The 22,869-nt window shown below is 38.4% G+C and overlaps 2 protein-coding genes across 5 annotated transcripts; both read right to left on the reverse strand.

Moving 5' to 3' along the window:
• Positions 1-1,854: 1,854 nt before the first annotated feature.
• Positions 1,855-16,130, reverse strand: LOC109853112 (ubiquitin carboxyl-terminal hydrolase 7). Of its 4 annotated transcripts, none has more exons than XM_020424891.1 (18): positions 14,668-16,130; positions 12,757-12,855; positions 12,358-12,633; positions 12,152-12,270; positions 11,838-11,972; positions 11,558-11,752; positions 11,274-11,445; positions 10,993-11,185; positions 10,677-10,830; positions 10,188-10,382; positions 6,998-7,219; positions 6,295-6,589; positions 5,931-6,150; positions 5,656-5,823; positions 5,055-5,559; positions 4,738-4,809; positions 4,574-4,670; positions 1,855-4,429 (listed from the first exon to the last, which is right to left on the reverse strand). In XM_020424891.1, the coding sequence occupies exons 1-18, from the start codon at positions 15,188-15,190 to the stop codon at positions 4,326-4,328; spliced, it is 3,744 nt and encodes a 1,247-aa protein (XP_020280480.1). In that variant the 5' UTR covers positions 15,191-16,130; the 3' UTR covers positions 1,855-4,325. The 4 variants fall into 4 exon arrangements, with proteins under 4 accessions (XP_020280480.1, XP_020280479.1, XP_020280482.1 ...); XM_020424890.1 differs by having other exon boundaries at positions 4,574-4,676; positions 14,668-16,129; XM_020424893.1 differs by lacking the exon at positions 14,668-16,130 and adding an exon at positions 13,626-13,725 and having other exon boundaries at positions 4,574-4,676.
• A 291-nt stretch (positions 16,131-16,421) lies between these two features.
• LOC109853114 lies at positions 16,422-21,085 on the reverse strand. The gene is made up of 7 exons (XM_020424900.1): positions 19,721-21,085; positions 18,869-19,210; positions 18,424-18,610; positions 17,587-17,685; positions 17,188-17,463; positions 16,984-17,102; positions 16,422-16,802 (listed from the first exon to the last, which is right to left on the reverse strand). The coding sequence occupies exons 1-7, from the start codon at positions 20,855-20,857 to the stop codon at positions 16,761-16,763; spliced, it is 2,202 nt and encodes a 733-aa protein (XP_020280489.1). The 5' UTR covers positions 20,858-21,085; the 3' UTR covers positions 16,422-16,760.
• Between the last annotated feature and the right edge of the window lie 1,784 nt (positions 21,086-22,869).

Here is a 22,869-nt window from a genome sequence, read left to right on the forward strand (position 1 = left end):
TATAAAGTTCAGCTCTACGCAAAAACGCAAAAATATGAGAGACGTGTACAACCTATTACAAAGCGGATCGTATGCCCGAGATTATCCGTATTCCTCTTTCTTTTTCCACTCGCAATCGCGCACCGCTGATATAAACGTAAACTTAACACAACATATACACAAACACGATAAAGATGTATAGTATCTTTTTTTTTTTATCCTCTTCTCACAAACAGACAGACACCTTAAGCTGGGTATACACCTAGCGAACGAACGCCAAACGAACAGCGAGCGCAAACGTTTGTTATTATCATTCGTCAGATTTATAAGCCAAAACAAATGCGAACAGAACATTTGATTCGCATTTGGTTTGGTTCCCTCATGAGGCATTTGTTTTGGCGTATACATCTGACGAATGATAATAACAAACGTTTGCGCTCGCTGTTCATTCGGCGTTCGTTCGCTAGGTGTATACCCAGCTTTACGCGCTACTCGTTTCTTTTCTCTTGCCAAACAAAAAAAAAACAAAAACATTACAGCGGGAAGATTCACTTGTTTCTTTTTATTATCAATCGTCATTGTCTCGCATGCCACTTAAAAATTGCCGTTAGTAGTATAATCTCCGAGGAACCTAACAACGAAATATATATATATATATATTTATATATTTATATACGTATATATATAAACAACAAAATGTGATTCATATTTCCATCATCATGGCCTCTTGTGTTTCACGTTACAATGTTAATGTTAGAAACGATTGCAACAATCTTCTTTGAAATCGGAGACAGAGAGAGAAAGTAAGAAATTACCTCTCTGTGTGTGTGTTTTACAGACCGTATAAAATATCATTATCGCCGCTTCTCTATTTCGAGATCTATTGCTAGTGTGTGTTTTTTTTTCCATCTCTGTGATTCATCTTCAAATTATCTCGACAAAGAGAGATTCCTTTTACGTACAAATTATCAACATCTCTTTCCATTTTTTTTTTTTTTTTTTTTATCCGCTCACTTAAGGACAGTGCTAAAGAAAAAAATGCAGTCAGGAACATACGCGGGTTTTTTTTAATGCAACGATTACACTGCAGACACCAGCCTTTAGGCGTACGAAGATATATTCGCGACTGTGTTGTGTGTATGTGTGTGTATGTACGTATCTATGTGTGTGAGAAATATCGTGGGACATTCTGTACAGTCACATTTAGATTATTTGTTTTTGTTTTTTTTTTTTTTACAAAATAACTCGTGTGTCGCTAAATTTACACGTTCCAGTCTTCGTCGGGAAACCAAATCGCGCGCGTACGCGCGCAGGTTTACCTCCTCCCCTCTCCGGTTATGCGGTTACCATTAATCGATCAGATATCGCGGAGGGTGGCGATATTGTACCGATTCCGATAAATTGCCGCTCGAGTCCCTTAAATCTCTAGCTTACTGATGCAAGATAATGGATGTTTTTTTTTTTATTATTGATACAAAAATGCTTCGTCAGAGCTTCGCCGCAATTATACAATATATAGTTTCCAGTATAATTTTTTCCAGTAGCCACTATCGAAACACTTGCCTCGCCGCTAAGTTTTTCCACTCTCGAATCGTTCAAGCTCGCGCGCCGGACCACGCGCAACTTCGTAATTTATCTTTTTGATATTTTTTGCGACTCACGATATAAAATGTTTAAACATTTATACATGTTTAAAGCACGAGCATGCACGTTTGAACAATGTAATCTTGAAATTGTTACATCAGCGGCGACGCGAATTTTATCTCTAAGCTATGTATCGCGAATCTCACACAAATGACGAAAAATCGTAAATTACGAGAGTGTGCGCGCGAGATAAGTCCGGCGATAGCTTTACGATTTTCTTGCGATGTTCTATTTTTTTTTTTTTTTTTTTTTTTTTGGGTGTTCCCATAAATCGCAATCTCTACAGTTTTAAAAGTTCAAAATAAATTGTACCTAGTTGTACCTCATGACTACGTCTTTAAAGATTTTATGGACTTGACGGATCTCAAGTGAAGAAGAACTTGACGATCGTGTAATAAACAGTTCCTCAACACATAAAAAGAAATTTTATTTTAATCAATCCACGTAGAAAGCTCTCTCGGTATTTTCTCGTTGGCATTTACAAATTACGCTATTTCGGGATTTTTTTAATTACCGGCGTTTTAAATACATTGGTTGGCTAAGGTCGATTTGATGATGATCACAGTAAGGCGTAGAAAAATGATGAACAAAGATGCGCAAAATAGCAGAAGAGAGAAAAAGAGATCTTATATAATATCGCGACACAGGGTTACCTTGCTAATAAAAGTACTCATTCACACCGTACGCGAGATCTCTGTGTTTTCTATTTAACTGCTTTTTTTTTTTTTTTTTTTTTAAATTAAATATATACGATGTATAAAAAGAAAAACGTACGAATTGCTACATTGATCAAATCGAGAGATTAGATAATATTCGAGTGATTTTATGATCGCACATCAAAGTGTTTTCTTTTCATTCACTCCCCAAAGGAGAGACCGCGGAACAATCACGTTTCTATCAATCGCCGCCGCTCTTTGCAGAAAAAGAAAACGAAAAGAGAAGGAAAAGCTTCAAATATATATTACAATGTACAGTTTGCTCAAGCTCGTTTTTCTGTTTTTTCTTTTTAGTGTGTTTTTCAAATCTCATATAATTTCTTCATTTGAAAAATATCGAGAAAGAATAATAATCTCTTTTTGTTTCGCCGATCAAATAAATTTCAATAAAAAAAAAAAATTATATATATATATATACGAAATACAACACGCAAAAATTATATTTAAACGCAAAAGGGTAATTAATATTCCAGGGTGTTTGGAAAGCAACTTTGTTGAAGTTTCAGCTGTACGTACGCACTCTTTAATTCTACGTCTTTAGTCTTTTCCAAATTCGTTGACGATTCGCCTCTTGTCGGTCACATAATGTGTTCGATTTACACAAGCGTAAAGGAAAAACAAAACGAAACGAAAACACGGCGAATCTTGTCAGGATCAAACGAACTTGGAACTATAAAAAAAAAAAAAAAAGGAAAAGAAAATGAGATGACAATTTACATTGCGTTGTGGGACAATTCTTCATATTTTAGTCGAAATGTGAAGAACATATCAAAAGACTCCCAAGTAACATTTTGAATTGCGAATAGGCTCATTAAATATTATAGAATCCGAATAAGATCACGTCACAAAAATTTCACAAGTTCGCATCGCGCTTCTCTGTTTATGTGCATTATTAAACAGTTAATACTTTGCGTTTTCAAACATCCTGAATACGATAATACATATAGTATAAAAAAGAGGCATAGATAATCGGTTTTGCTAAATGTTACAAAGATATTAATGTTACATCATGTAGACCATAATATAGCACCTCTCGTGTATGTGTGTGTGTATGAGTGTGTGTGTGTATTGATCACGCGCACAGATTTAACACAAAAAACAAGACCGAAGAGAAGGGAGACGTACAAAAGTCAGAATTTTTTACTAAAATTTAAAACAAAAAAAAATATAGTTTCTATTATTATCAGAAGTAAGTAACACAGGCCTGCGAATTTAGCATTTCTGGAAATTTGTTTTTTATTTTGTTTCAGAATGAGAATAATTCAGAGAGCAAAGGCTTTCTCGATAAACCGATAGCTTTCGTATGCTGAATTCGAATGTGACCTCTGCACAAACGCGGTCTTCATTAAATCCTCACGCGACAAAGAAATTCTGAGGTCGGATTCAAATTCAGCAGACAAAAAAAAAATTACTTCGAAAACCATTACTTATTCTCAAGCAAAACACCTCGAGCAAGCCCGCGCTATCATCATCAGACACGCGCGTGTTTTTCGTATATGTATACGTTTTACCTCACAATAATTAAACATTCTCGACGTCTAGACGAAAAAATTGCTGATGCCAAAGCACGGCATAAGAACATATTACATAAAACTCTTCACGAATTCGACGACGAATCTTTTATTATTACGATTACGAGGAACTATATCATCGCTCTTCCATGATGCATAAAATAGTAGAACGCTATTCTCACGACAGTCTCTTATAAGTCGTCGATCGTATACGAAGCCTGGAATTTTTTTTTTTTTTTTTTTTTTATCTGTTGCCATCATTCTCGCAGTATTATTAAAATCACGCAGTATCTATATCTGGCTGAAGAGAAATAAATACATGAAACGCATTTGTTTTTTTTCCAATCTTCAAAGTGTGTAGAGCGAGAGAAGAGAGAGAGAGAGAGAGAAAGAGAGAGACGTCGTTCTCTTACTATACAGAGTTGTATAAATTATTATAAGTTGCTGCCTAATTTAATTTTCTCGGTATGGAAATTCAGTTATAAATTTTAATCGCCTTCTCGAGGTAGTTTATTCGTGAGCGCTTCGGGGCTTTATTGACGTGTTCCAAACCAAGCCAAGGCCTATGCGGCGACGTACCTGTGTTTTTAAAAGCGAATGAGATTTAAACACACATTTAGTTTCTCAATCAATATATCGTGTACACTCTATGCAATATTTTGCTCTGACATGAGAGAAAAAAAGAGAGAGAAAAAGAAAGAAAATTGTGCCTTATGTACTTACTCTGATTGGTATATCTAGGAAGGAAATCGTCGATTTTAATAAGGTAGTCCGGCGAGTCGATTATGAACTGTGGCTTGCCCATCGTCACCACCGCGAACTTAAACTTCAAAGTTTTTTTATGAATTCTCATAAGAGATCAAAAAAGATTAGCTAAAGATGCCTACCTTTTCGAATTCCTTTTCCTGAACTCCGAGTTTCTTTAACAATCTCTCCTTCATTTTGGGAAAAGGTTCACCCTGCAACACCGCGATCATATTTCGTGCATCAAGAGTGGTTGAGTGATTTGAGCGACTTGAGTAATTGAATGAATGAGAATGCGTTTGTTGCTTGCGCGCTTTAAGCGTCAATCTGTCTTTGTCCAATATTTAAAGAGCAATGAAGACGAATCTGACGCTTAAAGCGCGTGAGAATTCAAAGTAAACACACTTTGAATGAAAGTGAACGTATAAATGGGAGGAATGAAATTTGAAAAAATACTCACATTTTTAATCTTGAAAAAGAAGGGTATCCCGAACGTGGAGAAGACATCTTTGTGGAAGTGCGCTACTGGCACCAGCATCTCGCCTTCCGCTAGATTCAACTCGTCCATCGGAACTTCTTCTATCCTGTACAGCTTAGTGCAGGACATGCTTAAGGTGTCTAAAGGTGCATCATCCTCGGGACCAGGTAGAAGTTTGTTGCAATTAATTTCTAACAGCCTTAGTTTGCCTGATCCGTTTTCTGATAGTTCCACTTGCTTCTTAGCCTCCTCGAGCAGAGTAGCAACAGTGCCGTTCTTATTGGGATACAGTATAATCTCCTTCTCTTCCTTAAGCGATGGGCCCACCCATATGCACTTGAATTGTTTCTTATTTTCTAACTCGTTCACTCTAATACTGAGCTGCTGATAAAATAATTTTTTAATTTTTGTCTTACAATATGAAACTAGTTCTTTGAGAGTGCCATCGAATGTACACTTTAAAGGGTGACCGGGCGAATCTTTGTAGCTGAAAAAAAAAAAAATATTTAGCAATGAAAAGCGTGTTTTTTTTTCTTCAAGCAGTTCAATGTAACATCGGAAAAACGCAAATAGAAATTCTCACTTTTGACATTTGAAGAATTGTAAAAGATACGGATCTGTGCCAAGTCGCTGTGCGACAGCTTTTGCCATTTGATCGTACGTCATTCTCAATGACAATTCCATCGTAAAACCTGGATCGTTAGGTATTGTTTTGTCGCAGAATGTAACTTCTACCCTATAGAATAAATCCCTGAAATAAATACAGAATTGTTAGATCAACAAACGTAAAAAATTCTCCAAGATTTATGCCAAGATTTTCAACAGCAAAACCTGTCAAAAAAACGTCAATCTACTAACTTGAAATATTCTCGGCACGTCGGAAGTTCATATATTTCGTTGTCCACTTCCTTTTGGAACACAATAATATCGCCATCCATCAGTTCTTCAAGCACTTTTTCTAAAGGTTCTGTAAGATTATCTATCTTTTCAACTAGATTTGGTTTAATTTCCTCGTACAAGGCTAGTTCTGTGTTAGGTGGGAATCCGGCTCGTTCGTTCAAGATCGGTATAAGCTCCTCTGTGAAAATTTTGTTATCGTAGATTTGTGATATAAACTATTCTTGCACAAAATAGAAGACAGAGAGAAAGAGAAAGAGAAAGAGAGAAAAGGAAAAAAGCGTTCGTTTTTAATATGTTGTATCATATCGAAACTTCAACTTACGGACTTTTGCCACAACAGGCATGTAGTGATGACCGCAGTAATGGATCTTTTTATTTTTTGGATCGTAGAGTTTGAAAAAGAGTAGAACATCGGTATCCTTATCAAAAGGCGGCAGCGCCGTCATATCGGAGTCGGGCGGAACAAGCTCGACGAAGATACTCCAGGGATTGTGATTCTCGGCACAATCAATAATGGGTTTTTGATGATCAGCATCCGCGTCGATTAACGTCGGTCTGCAGGTCTGATTTGACCGCTGACTGAACGGCCAAATACGAATTTGTTCTATCGGATATTTCTGCAGAATAAATTCAACAATATTAGATAATATATTTGGTTTTGTATGTAATGCTTTTTAAATTAAAAAAAAAAAAAAAAAAAAAAGCAAGAATACACCGTTTCTACAAAATCAGTCAATTTTGTAAAGAAGGAATATCTCTATTGCTTATTTTTATAAACATAAAAGAAGTAACTTTTAAACATTTGTATTCTTTTCTTACCTACCGTGACAAAAATATAGTCTAAAGACATCGTTGCACGGCTTATATAAACACGTGTCGAACAAAAATTATATGATCATTACATCTGTATTTTCATTTAGTTCGGTAAATAAATTCTGACGTGTATAAAGCACAAGTTCTGCCGCTAAGTAAATGTGCATAAAGGGAACACCGAAAGCATAATTTGTCTTTGAGAGCTTACTTACCAGACTGTCGCTGAGTAGTTCGAGAAACTCGTGCACAGTGGCCTGCTTACGTACGCGAAACACGCGATATAAAGCGTGTTCTGGGTCGTAGAGATCATTTCCTTGGTGACCGTCAAAGCTATCCTCGAGAAGGACATTAACGGTCATGTACAAGTATGCTTCCGTTCTTTCCTTTCTTCTTATCTGTTCCAGCCTCTTCTCCTCTTGGAGCCTCTCCACCAGCTAGACCAACAAAATTAAAATTATCCACGTGTGTACTCATTTTTCTTTTCTTTTTGCTTTTTTATTAACAAATTTTTCCTCGACTATCTTTTCGAATTGGCACAATTTTGTTCTTTTTCTTTTATTTCTCTTTCTTTTTTTTTTTTTTAGAAAAAAGACTGGTCATTTCTCTCGATCGAGTATCATGCTTTTGAGATTCGAGAACAGATCGTGTTCGAAACGTCAAAAGAATGACGGTGCAATTTTCATTCATGTAATTTTAATTTTGTTCATCTGCCGCTATATCGACTACCAAGTCAAACAATTACACAATGAAAATTATTTGGCGGTGAGTGATGGTTTCCAGTTATTTCTCTTGCTGGCTAATAAATAAAAACAGTCACACAGAGAGAAAGAGAGAGAGTATAATAATAAATAATAGGAATAAATATACATTTGTTAATCAGATACATAAAGTTTACATATATGTGTATGCGTATATGGAATATGCTGAATAAATTATAAATTTATCTTTTTTTTTTCACTGACCAAGTTAATCTATCGTAACTTTAAATTATATTATGTTGTACGTATTTTTTTTTAGCGTCTCTCAATATTCAGCATACTTTATTTTCGAATATATGTAAAAAAAAGATACGTGAATCTTAACGAAACAATGAAGTATATTTGATCAAACAGCTATCTATGTATATGTAATATATACATGCATGAAGAATATACATACCCGTTACAATGCTATATAAACCACCACCCATGCCAAATAATTATAACAATGTAATGTGTAACTATAGTAGTGTGGAGATGCCTTGTAACTTCGGATTTGTCTCGACTTACTCAAGAGAATCATATGACATAGATCAAGAAAAAAAGAAAAAAAGAAAAAAAAGAACAGCGGTATACAAATAAATAAAATTAACGCGAATTTCTGTCTGTGAAATTTTCTAATATGCAACAGTTTATTCGTTATTCTCTTTTTTTTTAATTTTTATATATAAAATAGTGGTGTGTAGAGCATTTAAAGATATTCTCATGATTAAAGCTATTATAAAGTATTTACTATGTCGACGATAAAGAGTTTAGCGTTTTTTTTCCTCCCATCTCTCTATAGTTATTATGTAACAACAAATAAATAGATAGTATCTGTGTCAATGATGATAATTACTATTAAAACGGAGAGAATTTAATGAATTAACGACTTGCGGCTACAGATACTTTACTCTGTAACACGAAGATCTTACTTACTTTGCTCTCATTATTATATGTGTGTGTGTGTGTGTGTATTTATCTATATATATCGACTTTTAAATGTTAGTTCACGAAAAACGCGCGAAGATGAAGATATAAATCACATTACGTTTTTCACTCACTAAACAATCCAGGTAAATAGCAAACGCTAAAGAAGACATATCAAGGAAGCTGATGTTGCTAATGAGTACTACTTATTGATTACCTCTCCTTCCTCACACACGTATATGTATTTATATATATTGCAAGAGCTAAGAAACTCATTAGCTCAAATCAATAGTTATTATAACTCTCACTAATAACTCTCTCGTTTTTTTTTGTTTTGGTTTTTTTTTCTTTTACTTTTCTCTAGAGTTCTCTCTTAATACAATTATTCACACATATCCTCCAATTTTCTGCGATATGTCTGTTCACTTTTCATTCACGATTTCGGCATACTACATACAATACGATTAAATTCAGTTGTGTGTGTGTATGTATATATATATAATATTATACAATATTTGTTACAATAAACATTTTCAAAAAAACAATTCTAAAGACTCATCACGATGTTCAGTCTGATCACGATCAGACTTAAACGATTTCTGTTCGACTTTTCTGAGTATAAGCACTTCCGACAAGAGAGAGTGACAAAAATGCAACATATGTATTTATATTGATCATGAATCGTTCTCGTTTTAATTCCTTTGCGTGGTTATCGATGTAAAAAAATTATATATAAGTTACGATAAGAATAAATAGATCACATGATTCTCACATATGCCGCGGAGCTTGCACTTAAAAAAAATCCTCTGTTAAAAAAAAAAAAAAGAAAAAAAAAAGAAAGAAAAAGCGTTAAAGGCTCGTTCTTCGTGTCGATTTTTGTATATAAAACAAATTCTTGTCGATTTATAAAAACAAATCTCTATATAACATGTATTACAATCGTCCCATCCACGTTACACATGTATATTACAAGCATTACACATATGTATGTGTAATGCTTGTAAAAATCGTTAAGTATGAACCTTTGAATTTTTATGAGAATATTTTAATCGACTCCATTCTAACTTCACAAAACACTCAAATATATATTACATTGTTCTTTAGAAATAAAGAATGTCAAAAAACACACAAAAAATATTGAACTTTTAAATGTTCTTGTATTTAGAAAAAGTGAACATGATTTGCATATTTGTTCGATATAACACAGCACGAAGCTGATAACAATGTGTAAGCCTCTAAAAAAACTTTAAGATTAAATTCAAACTAATCAAAAAATATATAAATAGAAATTTCAATAAAGTATAATTTCGCAAAAAAAGTTCTCTAAAATTTGTGTATATATATAATTAGTATATATATATATACTAATAATGTGTATATATAAAATATTAAAAAGTTTGATATGTAGCAGCCAAAACATTACAACAAGATAGTAATTTAGAATGTAAGTCAAAAATTTAAAAAGTAAAATTTACTTCAGAGAAGAGCAATACGAATTACCAATTGATAAAATTCATTAGCCACTTAATTCTTGCATTTCTCTCTCTCTTTTTTTGTGAAAAGCCTTTACCGGTTAAAAATCATGAATATAGAGATTTGGATTACGAGGATTTTGAGTGCATGGACGAAGAGTCGCGGTCTCTGTGTGCGAGTCTTTGATCGAGTCAGTTGCGTCTTTGTCACGTTCAAGGTCGCTCAACTCCTGGGAAAGCTCTCTTTGAAGGACGTTTCTGACCTCTTGAGGTATATCCTCTTCCTTCACTTCTTGCAAGACGTTTTCCAGCTCTGAATTCTTTATATAAACCAGCATGTACGCGTTGGTGCAATGTTTCACAGCCATCGACATGTCCTCGTCTTGACCACCGTAGTTGTGTTCAATTGCTTCCTGCTTTGTACATCGTGAGACAACATCGTCGTCGAATTTACACCACTGTCAGAGAGAACAAATAGAGCAAACTATTTCAGAGAATGTCACACGTGACATGATAATCTTCGCAAAATCATTATCATAATAAAATGCATTGCTGAAAACTGCAATTATTGGCGTAGAATTAAACAAAGGTGTTTTTTTTTTACCACAGAATTTTTCTACAAAAACATTTCTTGAGACGTTGAATAGTTTATAAAGTATATAAGGAAAAGTCACTTTACATACAAGTTTCACTTCCTAAACCATATTTGAACGTCTTCAACTATCAAAATTTCTCTAAAATTCATTACTTACCTTGCCATCACCAGCGGGATTAATGAATACGACATAATGTCCACCATGATTATCACCACTGTGGACCAAAACTGCGTGTAACGTGTAGTCTGCATTTGTGGCGTCCTTAGTTTGAAGATATTTACCAAGACTAATTTTTTCGTAAAACTCGAACCTTGAAAGGCAAGTTTACGCAATATTATTTTTACGTTAAAAATTAAAATAAAATTCCAATTTTACATAAGATCGCGCGTTTTGTCCATAATATTAAAAAAAACAAAAAAAAAAAACAATCGTGTTGATTATATCAAATAAAGTGAATTATCAGATTTCTCACCTGTCGTTAAATTTAACCGAGCAGTCTGTCACAGGGTCGTACTGAAAACGCATTAGATGTAAGTGTAAAACCGGTGGGAACGAAGAGAAGATAACACCTTTTTCTGCTTCTTGCAATCCGTGTTCCCCCGCATCGTATTTGTTATCGCCGTCAAGACTTTCCGTACTTACATAATCGCTAAAAGACTCGTAAACTAAAAACACAAAGAGTCAAATCGTTTCGTGTCGTTGAAGTGTTACCCGCGAGAAGACTATGAGAGATGGCACAGCATCAATACTCACTGTTCTTTTTGCCTTTTATATTTAACTGTATATCATAAAACGTTTCGACCCTCGTAGATTTGTAGTCTATGTTTTTACACTTGATAAAAGACACCATCTTTCCCTCAAACAGTTTTGGCACCGTACCTTCCACGCATGTTCCTTTCATCTTGCTCTCCAATTTGTCTAGCAGCTGAATTAAAAAAAATAATTTAATTAATTATCAGATAATATAATGAGCTAGCACGTTTTTAATGTTTTCTCTTTTAAAAACATGCACACAGTGTGTAACAAAAATTACTTACCACACGTAGAAATTCTTGAACATCATGCTGCATAAACGAGTCCAACGTTTCCCATCCGAAACTCTTGGTTAATTTCTTTGTGCCGACAGGTTTGTCAGAAAACTGTAACTCGTGAAAGACCCTCTGTAAGGCCAGTGCAACACTCTTACTGGAATCGTCGCTTTCCGTTGGCATTTTGTATACAGCTTTTCGCAACTGGAAGAACAACAAAGTTGTAGAAAACCAAAATATATATATATAAAAAAAACAATTCTTCATATAAATTTTGTGTGACACTCACTTGGTTCGTAAAGTAAAGGGTTTGCAGCAAGGAATTCATATAACATGTAGCACCTTGATTTTTCAAGCCTACATAGCCTGTGTGCTTTTTACTATCCCAGCTGACACCGTGAGGTGCATCAGCTACTACATGAACCTAATTAAAAACACGAATACCTTAACTAACATCGTATTAAATGTAACTTCTACGAAAGGAGCGTAAAATTAGAGTAACTATCAAAGTAGAGTTTCAGTAATATTTGAATATAAACAATTTAGATGAAACAAAAGATAATAAGACAACACACGTTACAATATATTGCACAATATGCAAACCTCAAGTGTGATCGAATCATCTTTTATATAACCCCTTTCGGGATCCAGAACGTCTTGCCATGTCATAAAATGACTGAATCCCCAGTCATTCTCTTTACTATAGAAGAGATGTTGAATTTCTGTAAAAAGTAAAAAATTGTATTACAAGCTACGTATCACAAGTTATGTGTATTACTATATAAAATGACACAGTCATGCATATTTACTTCTGCTAAACGGTTCTTGCATTTCCTTCCACGACAGTAGACGTAGTTCGGCAACGGCGTAGCAACTCCACGATGTAGATTCACTTTCCCCATTACACTGAAGGAAGAATCCAAGCGACCTCTGAGGTTGTCTTTCCTGTGTCTGACTCGTACGAGGCATCACCATTATTTTCCATGGTAAGTTGCGAACGTAACACGCAGGTGATAACTGTGAATCCTTCATCTTGGATACATTCTCGACAGTATAACGAAAAGTAGCTTCTGACCTGGCCTCGTCTATTGTGAGAGAGAGAAAAAGAGAAATTGCTGTTATTTGTCGAAGAACAGAGATTATAAATCTCCACATATACACATATTGAATAAATGTAGAAACACACTCGACATTTCAAATCATCATACCTTCCTCCATTTCTTGGTCCTGTACTATACACGCTAATTCTGGTTCACCATTTATAGGACGGTTGTCAGTTCCGTCTCCTCCACCATCATTTGGGGTTTCTACAAAAGTCACATTTCATTTTTTTTCTCTTCATCATATTACAATCTACCAAATATTAACAATTCAACAGATACGTAGGGAGGAAAGCGGGAGGAAAATTTTTCAAACAACACAGAGAGACAGATATATGTTAACCTTTAAATGTCAAAACATCACGAACAATGTGTGTTCGCACTTCTAAATCAAATCGACAATTTTCAAACACGCATGTGTGCTATGGCTGCAAAATAATGATGCGCATTAAGAAGAAAAGGCAAACGTCACATTTCTGTACAAATTAACGCTGAGACGCTTAGAGAGAGAAAGAGATAAAGTATTTGTGGGTTTACCTAAACGCGCATGGCAATTCTGAAAGATTTGTTTTATCAGAAAATAGAGATTACAATAAATAGAATACTTCATGTAGAATTCTTGACATGTAATCACAGTGCGCAATTGGTAGAAGAAAAGACGAAACCAGCAACAAATCGCATCAAATGAAGATCTCTAATTTGTATAGTTACGTTATAGGTTAATACTCGCGCACTTCGAGCGAATTTTACATCACACGCATTAAAACAATTAATTCTGACAACAAAAGAACAAACAAATTATCCGCAGAACCGTTGTCAGTTTGTCACCGATGTCGCAAAACTTGTACTGACGCGATTAGTCAACAGATGTAGTTGAATATTTTTTTATCAAGGTAAAATAGTCACACAATTATTAATCCGTGAAAAATTTCCGATAATGAAACATACACGCACATATACATGACGTAATACATTACTTGTATCTTCACAATCAGATGTACTCATATCTGTCATGATAGGATTGTTATTTCTTATAATGTGATGTATGGGGAGAGAGCAAGTTGTGATTTCCGAACGTGTGGTGTGGTAATGAGAACATTCGAATGCAATAAAAACTAATAATACAGCCACGTGACTCTTCCGTCGAGAGACGGAGAAACTGCCGTATTTAACGCATAGTCGGGCGATAGGCGGGATTCGGCGTGGAAATTATTTATCAAAATTACGCAAGTTTTCTCTTATTTATAGGTGAGAGAGAGAGAGAGAGAGAGAGAGAGCAAGCATGATCTATATATATCGATAAATAATATAATATCTGTTTCTCCTAATTTATTTATGACGAACTGCTGCTCACGTCGCCTCAAGGTCGATATACAATTGAAAATCTTTGTTTTCCGAAAGGACTGCGAGAAAAACTATCTTTCGTCAAAACAAAAAGAAAAATAAAATCCGAATAAAATTTCTCCGGGAGTAAATTTTTCTCCGCATCGAGCGCGCGCCAATCAAAAAACGGAAAACCGATTGCGAATCCTTAGCTATTATTATCGTGCGACGTGCTAGATGCAACGTGCGAGGAGAACACGCATCGAGAGTCGGATTGTTTCTCGTCGCGTTTCTAACCGCATTTGCACGCGCGCAGAGTTCTCGCATCCGCGAGTTCCTTCTCTAAATAAAGATCTTTCGAGAAGCAAGCCTAAGCCTATCATCGTCCGGAAAAGAAGAAAGAAAATTCGTCAGAAGACTGCAAACGTGCGCGACAAAGAGAGGAGAGAGACCTCTCTTCCCTTCGTCGAAAGCGCTCACGTTTGTGTATGTGGCGGAACGAGACGAAATGAGACGGCTGGATAGATTTTAGAATGAGTGTGAGAGAGAGAGAGAGAGAGAGAGAGAGAGAGAGAGAGAGANAGAGAGAGAGAGACATATATATGTATATATATAGAGAGGAAGTGTGTGTATAAGAGAAAGAGAGGGAGGGAGAGAGAGAGAGAACTGAGATATATATTGAGAAGGTGCACTCACCCTCTTGAGTATCCATTTCCTCGACCTCGTTAACCTGAACTGGCGCGAGGCTGAGTTGCTTGAGGTTTTCCTGATCGTTGACGTGGTTCATCGCGAAGCCGATGTTGATGGTCGTCTTGATGGCGCCGGGTACCTCGGTGACGGCCTCCGCCGTCGAGGTTACCTTATCCGCGTTAATCGGTGTCTGTTGCTGTTGATTGTTACCGGTTGTTAACGCGGCTCGATTCCGATTAGGCGGAGTCGTAGTAACAGTATTAGTAGTAGTAGTTGTTGTTGTCGTTGTTGTCGTCTTAGCGAGTGCTTTTCTACGCTGCGTGGTCAGGTCGCAGGCCCACTTCTCTTGCGAATGTTGCCTCTGCGGATGTGGCGATTGCTGCTGTTGCTGCTGATCCACCGTTTCCACCCCACGACCGCTATCGAAATCCACGTCGTTACCGGGACTCGACAGCGATGTCGCTTTACCGCATTTACCGCACTCCGACGATAGATGTTTGCTCGCAGTTCGCCCAATTTCTGCGGCCATCAAGTGCCCCCACTCGCACGGGGGACGCCCACAGCATATATTCCACCCTTGTGTGTTGCACGAATCTAAGGTACGAAGTGCTCCTTCACGTTTTACGGAGCGTCGCCACGAATCGCTGCGCTGCGACTATCCTTCGCGACGACAGGGCAGTAGCGACGACGACGGCGATGTTCCGCGGCAATGTTTGCGACCGATGTTTGTGATGGTGCGCTGTTCTACCACTAACCGAGCAGCAGTGGTGGTACAGTGTGGTGGATGACAGTGATGGTGTTAGTGGCGACGGCGACGGCAGCGACGATCGTCGTGTCTCTCGCCTCTCGTTCCGGCGCCTGGCGCGCACACCGACCTGCTCCTCTTCTTTTCCCCCCTCCCGCTCCTGTATCGCCGATCCTCTCGGAAAATGCGCTTTTCTCTTCCGAGATGCGCGTTTTTACCGGCGCGGATCAACGTCGACCACGCCGACGACGGTCGTCCCCCTTTGCCCGACCGCGGATACGGCGGACGCGCGATTCTTGGTTACCTCCCGCTCTAACACAATCTATCCTCGTTCCAGGCTGATCTCGCGCGCGCGAAATCCTGTCGTCGCCGCCACGAAATCTCGATCGTGTTTCACCGACACTCTCGATCGACTCACCCGCGCACGACTTCCGGTTTCGCGTATATGTGTAAACCCACCTGTACCCTCGTAGTGGACTCTTCTTGGTACTCTCTCCTTGTCTTTCTCTCTCCCTCTGTCTGTCTGTGTCTCTCTCTTTCGTTCAAGACCCGGCTGGACGCTGTGCTTCGACAGCACAGGAAATTCCCGCTGGCCGATCCCGTATACCGCGATCGTTGCTCGCGGATCACGCGAAAATAAACAAAATGGCGGCAAGTGCAGCAGCGGCGCACAGTTGAGATGTGTTGTCGCTCGCAAACTCCACGGACTAACCGATCCGACATAGACAATCCGTCCGTAGAAAAAATGTACGACGGATCGGTTTATAGATGGCGAATATATCTACACTCGGTAGGGTGGGGGGACTGCGTTCCGAAAATGACCAGTGCTGCAAACACGGTGAACGAATAGATTTTCAGTGTTGGCAGTGAGATTCGGAACGCGTCCGTCGTTTTAGAAAGAGCAGGATGGAACGGAGAGCGGGAAAATGGAGGAAGGTACAAAACACTTGGCTCGATACAAAATCGAGAGACAATCGTCATCGCGACATCATCAGGCGGATTTAAACATTCCAGCGACGTTTAACTTTTTATTTAAACATATAAGCACATGGTTGAATACACATAAATCGAGTACACGTAAACAATCGAGAATATGGCACTTTGTTCGGTAAATACACAATAAAAATTCAATTTTCTGTTCTGTGTCTGTTTTTTTTTGTTTTTTATTGCATAAAACAAAACAAAGAGTTGTGCTTTGTGCTTTTGCAAGTAGGGATTGTTTCGCCAAACTGTCCATAGACGCTCCCGTCGTGTTACAGAAGTAACGATCTTTCTTTTTGGACAAAGCATCGTGCAACGTTGAGCGTGGCTTTGTGATGTATTGGCGCGCTTTTAATGGAATCCGGTCAATGTCTCATGGAGCTCGTGGGCAAGGTGCATCAGCTACTACATGAACCTAATTAAAATCAACGAATACCTTAACTAACATCGCATTAAATGTAACTTCTACGAAAGGAGCGTAAAATTAGAGTAACTATCAAAGTAGAGTTTCAGTAAATATTTGAATATACACAATTTAGATGAAACAAAAGATAATAAGACAACACACGTTACAGTATATTGCACAATATGCAAACCTCAAGTGTGATCGAATCATCTTTTATATAACCCCTTTTGGGATCCAGAACGTCTTGCCATGTCATAAAATGACTGAATCCCCAGTCATTCTCTTCACTATAGAAAAGATGTTCAATTTCTGTAAAAAGTAAAAAATTGTATTACAAGCTACGTATCACAAGTTATGTGTATTACCATATAAAATGACAGTCATGCATATTTACTTCTGATAAATGGTTCTTGCATTTTTTTCCACGACAGTAGACGTAGTTCGGCAACGGCGTAGCAACTCCACGATGTAGATTTACTTTCCCCATTACACTGAAGGAAGAATCCAAGCGACCTCTGAGGTTGTCTTTCCTGTGTCTGACTCGTACGAGGCATCACCAATATTTTCCATGGTAAGTTGCGAACGTAACACGCAGGCGAGAACTGTGAATCCTTCATCTTGGATACATTCTCGACAGTATAACGAAAAGTAGCTTCTGACCTGGCCTCGTCTAATGTGAGAGAGAAGAAAAGAGAAGTTGCTGTTATTTGTCAAAGAACAGAGATTATAAATCTCCACATATACACATATTGAATAAATGTAGAAACACACTCGACATTTCAAATCATCATACCTTCCTCCATTTCTTGGTCCTGTACTGTACACACTAATTCTTGTTCACCATTTATAGGACGGTTGTCAGTTCCGTCTCCTCCACCATCATTTGGGGTTTCTACAAAAGTCACATTTCTTTTTTTTCTCTTCATCATATTACAATCTACCAAATATTAAAAATTCAACAAATACGTGGGGAGAAACTGACGTATTTAACGCATAGTCGGGCGATAGGCGGGATTCAATGTGGGAATTATTTATCAAAATTACCCGCAAGTTTCCTCTTATTATTTTCTCTTATTTATAAATGTGAGAGAGTGAGAGAAAGAGATAGAGAGCGAGCATGGTCTATATATATATCGATAAATAATATAATATCTGTTGTTCCTAATTTATTTATGACAAACTGCTGCTCACGTCGCCTCAAGCAAATCCTTAGCTATTATTATCGTGCAACGTGCTAGATACAACGTGCGAGGAGAGCACGCATCGAGTCGGATTGTTCCTCGTCGCGTTCCTAACCGCATTTGCACGCGCGCAGAGTTCTCGTATCCGAGAGTTCCTTTTCTAAATAAAGATCTTTCGAGAAGCCTAAACCTATCATCGTCCGGAAAAAAAGAAAGAAAATTCGTCAAAAGACTGCAAACGTGCGCGACAAAGAGAGGAGAAAGACCTCTCTTCCCTTTGTCGAAAGCGCTCACCTTTGTGTATGTGGCGGAACGAGACGAAATGAGACGGCTGGATAGATTTTAGAATGAGAGAGAGAGAGAGAGAGACATATATATGTATATATAGAGAGGAAGGTGTGTGAAAGAGAGAGAGAGAACTGAGATATATATTGAGAAGGTGCACTCACCCTCTTGAGTACTCATTTCCTCGACTTCGTCAACCAGAATTGGCGCGGGGCTGTCTATCTTGAGGTTTTCCTGATCGTTGACATCGTTCATCGCTAAGCCGCTATTGATGGTCGTCTTGATGACGCCGGGTACCTCGGTGACGGCCGCCGTCGAGGTTACCTTATCCGCGTTAATCGGTGTCTGTTGCTGTTGATTGTTACCGATTGTTAGCGCGGCTCGATTCTGATTATAGCTAGTCTACAATAAAGGTAGTAAGGCTAGGAATAAACTATTGTTCGGTAAAGAAACGACGGGAATAACGAAATAGGCAATTCCCATTTCGCACTGCCTACTGCCTTACTGTTAGCCAATGGAAGATGCGTGTCAAAAACCGCGAAATAATTACTTGTAGAAATAAAAATCAAATAACTCCAAGAATCTTAGTTCTTACTCTATACTACCTACTCCCATTGTAGACGGCTCTTTAGGCGGAGTCGTAGTAACAGTAGTAGTAGTAGTTGTTGTTGTTGTTGTCGTCGTTTTAGCGAGTGCTTTTCTACTCTGCGTGGTCAGGTCGCAGGCCCACTTCTCTTGCGAATGTGACGATTGCTGCTGTTGCTGCTGATCCACCGTTTCCAACCCACGACCGCTATCGAAATCCACGTCGCTACCGGGACTCGACAGCGACGTTGCTTTACCGCATTTACCGCACTCCGACGATAGATGTTTGCTCACAGTTCGCCCAATTTCTGCGACCATCAACTGCTCCCACTCGCACGGGGGACGCCCACAGCATATATTCCACATGTAAGAAAGAATAATTGGTAATTATTTAGAAAGGGAACTTTCTCTCACCGATTTCAATGAGCTTTTGAAATATCTTGTTAAGAACGTTTATTCTGAACAACTGTTGCCTATGCATGTTACCGCCGGTCGGCTTTAGTTTTCGAGTTATGAACAAACGAATTTTCATAATTGAATATTTGTTTTGGTAAATATTTACAAAAGGTCACCCAAATGAGTTTGACAAATGTTGTCAAGGACACCTTCCTGAGTAACAATCAAAAGATTTTAGCCATCGCTCGTTGTTTATTAAAAAGTTAATAACAAAAAAAGTTTTATAAATAATCTCTTATTTTTCTCAACACGGCCCACTACATTCAATCCACTGCCGTTTAAACCGCAAAATTGATCGCGTTCAGTACCAAAAATTATATATTCTCGCGGAATATATCGTTCTTTAATCAAACAAATCAGATTTCCTGTGTCAATTAACGCGTTACAGATAATCTTAAAACTGCTTTCTTTATTACTTATCTGTAATTCTACTTTTCGCTGAAAATCTTCGTCTTCTCGTTGCCCTTGGGTTATCAAGTTGATGCTTTCCGTTGAGGTGTTGCACTGATTCGCTCGGTGTCCAAATTTTCCGCACGTGAAACAAGATCCTCGCTCCCTCTTCTCCTTCTTGCACTCTGCTGCAAAATGTCCGTGTTCATTGCAATTGTAGCACTTTCGTGAGTCTGCTTCTTTAGACTGTCGCTGCTCCGATTCCTGCTTGCTGCTTCCCGAGGTCTGGTTTCCACGAGGTTGAGAAAACGGCTTACGCTGAGGTCCTTTAGGCGCCGGGACGTTTGCAAACGCGGTCAACATTGCGTCTATCGAATGATAGCGCTGCACTTTTGCCTGTGTGCGCAACTCTTGATTCGGGATACCCTCGACAATGTAGCTGATAATTTCAGTTTCAGATTCGACCGGCACTCGATTTGCAAGCATCACCTTGTCGTGTAAATAATCTGCGAAAGTCTCGCCAGTTTTCCACACTCTTGCTTCCAGTTGGCGTCGTAAAGTAAGCTGATCTGGTCGCTGTCCATAAATTTTCTTGAGTTCGCGTAGAAGTTGGTCGCAACTTAATTCCACACAATCGACTCTCGAATGATACCACTTCAGAGCTTTGCCGGTCAGTCTGTTGCATACCAACGCCTTAGCTTCATGATCATTCAGATCGTACGCAGAGAGTAATTTTCTTGTCTGCTTCTCCCACAGGTCAAAATCACGGTTGTTTCCATTATATTCGCCAACTAGGTTCTTGAGATCTCGCCACTTTTTCGTGCTGGCTCGGGCAGACAAGGTTTCGTCCGTACGATGCGTCGCTCGCAAGAGTTCTAATTCTCTTCTCAACAGCTCTACTTCACGTACAGCCAAATCTTTTTCCCTCTGCAGCAGTTCGATCTCGCGGGCGGATACCGTCAACTGCGCATTTGCTCCCTGCAGAAATTCTTTATAAGACGGCGTTTCTCGTGCCTCACTTGAAACACAACCAGACAACTCTTCTAGCGGAACTCCTGCTTCCAGCAGCCGTGTGATCAGCTCGAACTTCGACCCGATTGTTGGCAAATTCTTTTCCTTTAATTTCTCCTTGAGATCCGCCATCGTAAGCATCGTAAGAAAGCTCATCTTAATTTGTTCCTTAAATCTCGTTTCGCTGTATCACTCGTTGTCCAGATTGCACAAAGTGCGGAGATCGGACTCGTAATGCAACTATTCTTTTCGTTTTCAATTCGTAAATGCCAGAATCAATACTGATAACTGATGCCGCCTCATAAACAGAAATCCGTAAATTTTCCATAAAATTTGATTCTTCTTAACGCGCGACCGTTACGCAACCACTAAAATCACGCCTAAATAGATGGCGACTATATCTACACTCGATAGGGGGGGGACTGCGTTCCGAAAATGGCCAGTGCTGAAAACACGGTGCGCGCACGTGCACGAATAGAGCTGCGTTCCGTTTCACGCATATGCGCACATTTTTCTATACTATACGTTACGTGTAACTATAGATACATGCGCGCATATGCGTGAAACGGAACGCAGCCTAGATTTTCAGTTTTGGCAGTGAGTTTCGGAACGCGTCCGTCGTTCTAGAAAGAGGGTGCGTTCACTTTGGACGCTTACGCGCTTTAAGCGTCAGTCTGTCTTTATTGTTGTTTAAATATAGAACAAAGATAGACTGACGCTCAAAGCGCGTAAGCGCCCAAAGTGAACGCACCCAGAGCAGAGATGCCAGTTTGCGGACGCTAGCAGCATGCTCAGCAAGTAGAGGGGATACACAGACAAAACGCACACAGGCGAACAGCCGTGTACGTGTGCGCTCAGCGCCTCGGCGAGTGGCTGCTTGCTTGTGTGCGTGTCCCCTCTACTTGCTGCAGCATGTTGCTAGCGTCCGCAAACTGGCATCTCTGACCCAGAGTAGGATGGAACGGAGAGCGGGAAAATGGTGGAAGGTACAAAACACTTGGCTCGATACAAAATCGAAAGACAATCGTCATCGCGACATCATCAGGCGGATTTAAACATTCCAGCGACGTTTAACTCTTTATTTAAACATATAAGCACATGGTTGAACATACATAAATCGAGTACACGTAAACAATCGAGTATATGAAACTTTGTTCGGTAGATACACAATAAAAATTCAATTTTCTGTTCTGTGTCTGTTTTTTTGTTTTGTTTTTTATTGCATAAAACAAAACAAAGAGTTGTGCTTTGTGCTTTTGACTTAAGAGACAGTTGCATCGAGTCACAGATGTGCGGTTTGAAAATCGTATCACAGATACAACAAGAGTTTTTTTCTTCAAGACAGTGCGAGTGGTGTTACTCAGATGCAAGAATTGCATAAAATCATGTACATATACGTAAGTTTAAATAATTCTTCACTTAACGAGCGCATTAAATTGAAACCCGCGCCGATACACATAATGCAAAAACAATTGTATCGGTTCAAGAGTATGATTACGGAAAAATATATAATCGCAACGTATCGAGTTATCGTGCTGCTTGTGTCGTTATACTTCTATATAGTTGGAGTGGAGATCTCTCAATCGGAGCACCATCAATTAAGACTTACAAGCACACACAGATCAAGCACATAATTTACATAGGTAACAATTTAGATAAGGCATGGTTTAAGGCAACCTGCTCAGTAGACCTAAAGATCTTAACAATTTGTTTTTACATAGTCGTCGCTTCGTGTAGAAGACTCAGAATTAGTATGCAAAAAGACGTTTTTGTTTTTAGGCACCTCAATTGGCAACCTGTCTGTATGATTAAAGAAGGAGTTATTATATCACAAGTCACTAAAAGTTATTCACCCGATGCGCATAACGTGAAACGTCACAGTCGAGACACATGTAAAAACATTTTAGTTGTTTTATTTTTCTTTTTTTTTTCCCCCACAGAATTAAGATTTCAATTCTTTGATTGTTTGTCCGGGAAGCGGCGGTATGTCCTCTCCGGAAACATGTATATACTATATATATATACACAGTAAAAAATTGTGCGTCAAAATGTAGAACTTTTCTTGTGTTACGACGTTTTGATTATTACTTCAATGTAAAATTAACATAATACTGATATGTTATTATTTTTTTAATCTTTTCACGTGTCAAATTTATGTTAACTTCACA

The sequence above is a fragment of the Pseudomyrmex gracilis genome, unplaced genomic scaffold, assembly GCF_002006095.1.
Source record: "Pseudomyrmex gracilis isolate BER0280 unplaced genomic scaffold, ASM200609v1 scaffold_43, whole genome shotgun sequence".
Taxonomy (NCBI): domain Eukaryota; kingdom Metazoa; phylum Arthropoda; class Insecta; order Hymenoptera; family Formicidae; genus Pseudomyrmex; species Pseudomyrmex gracilis.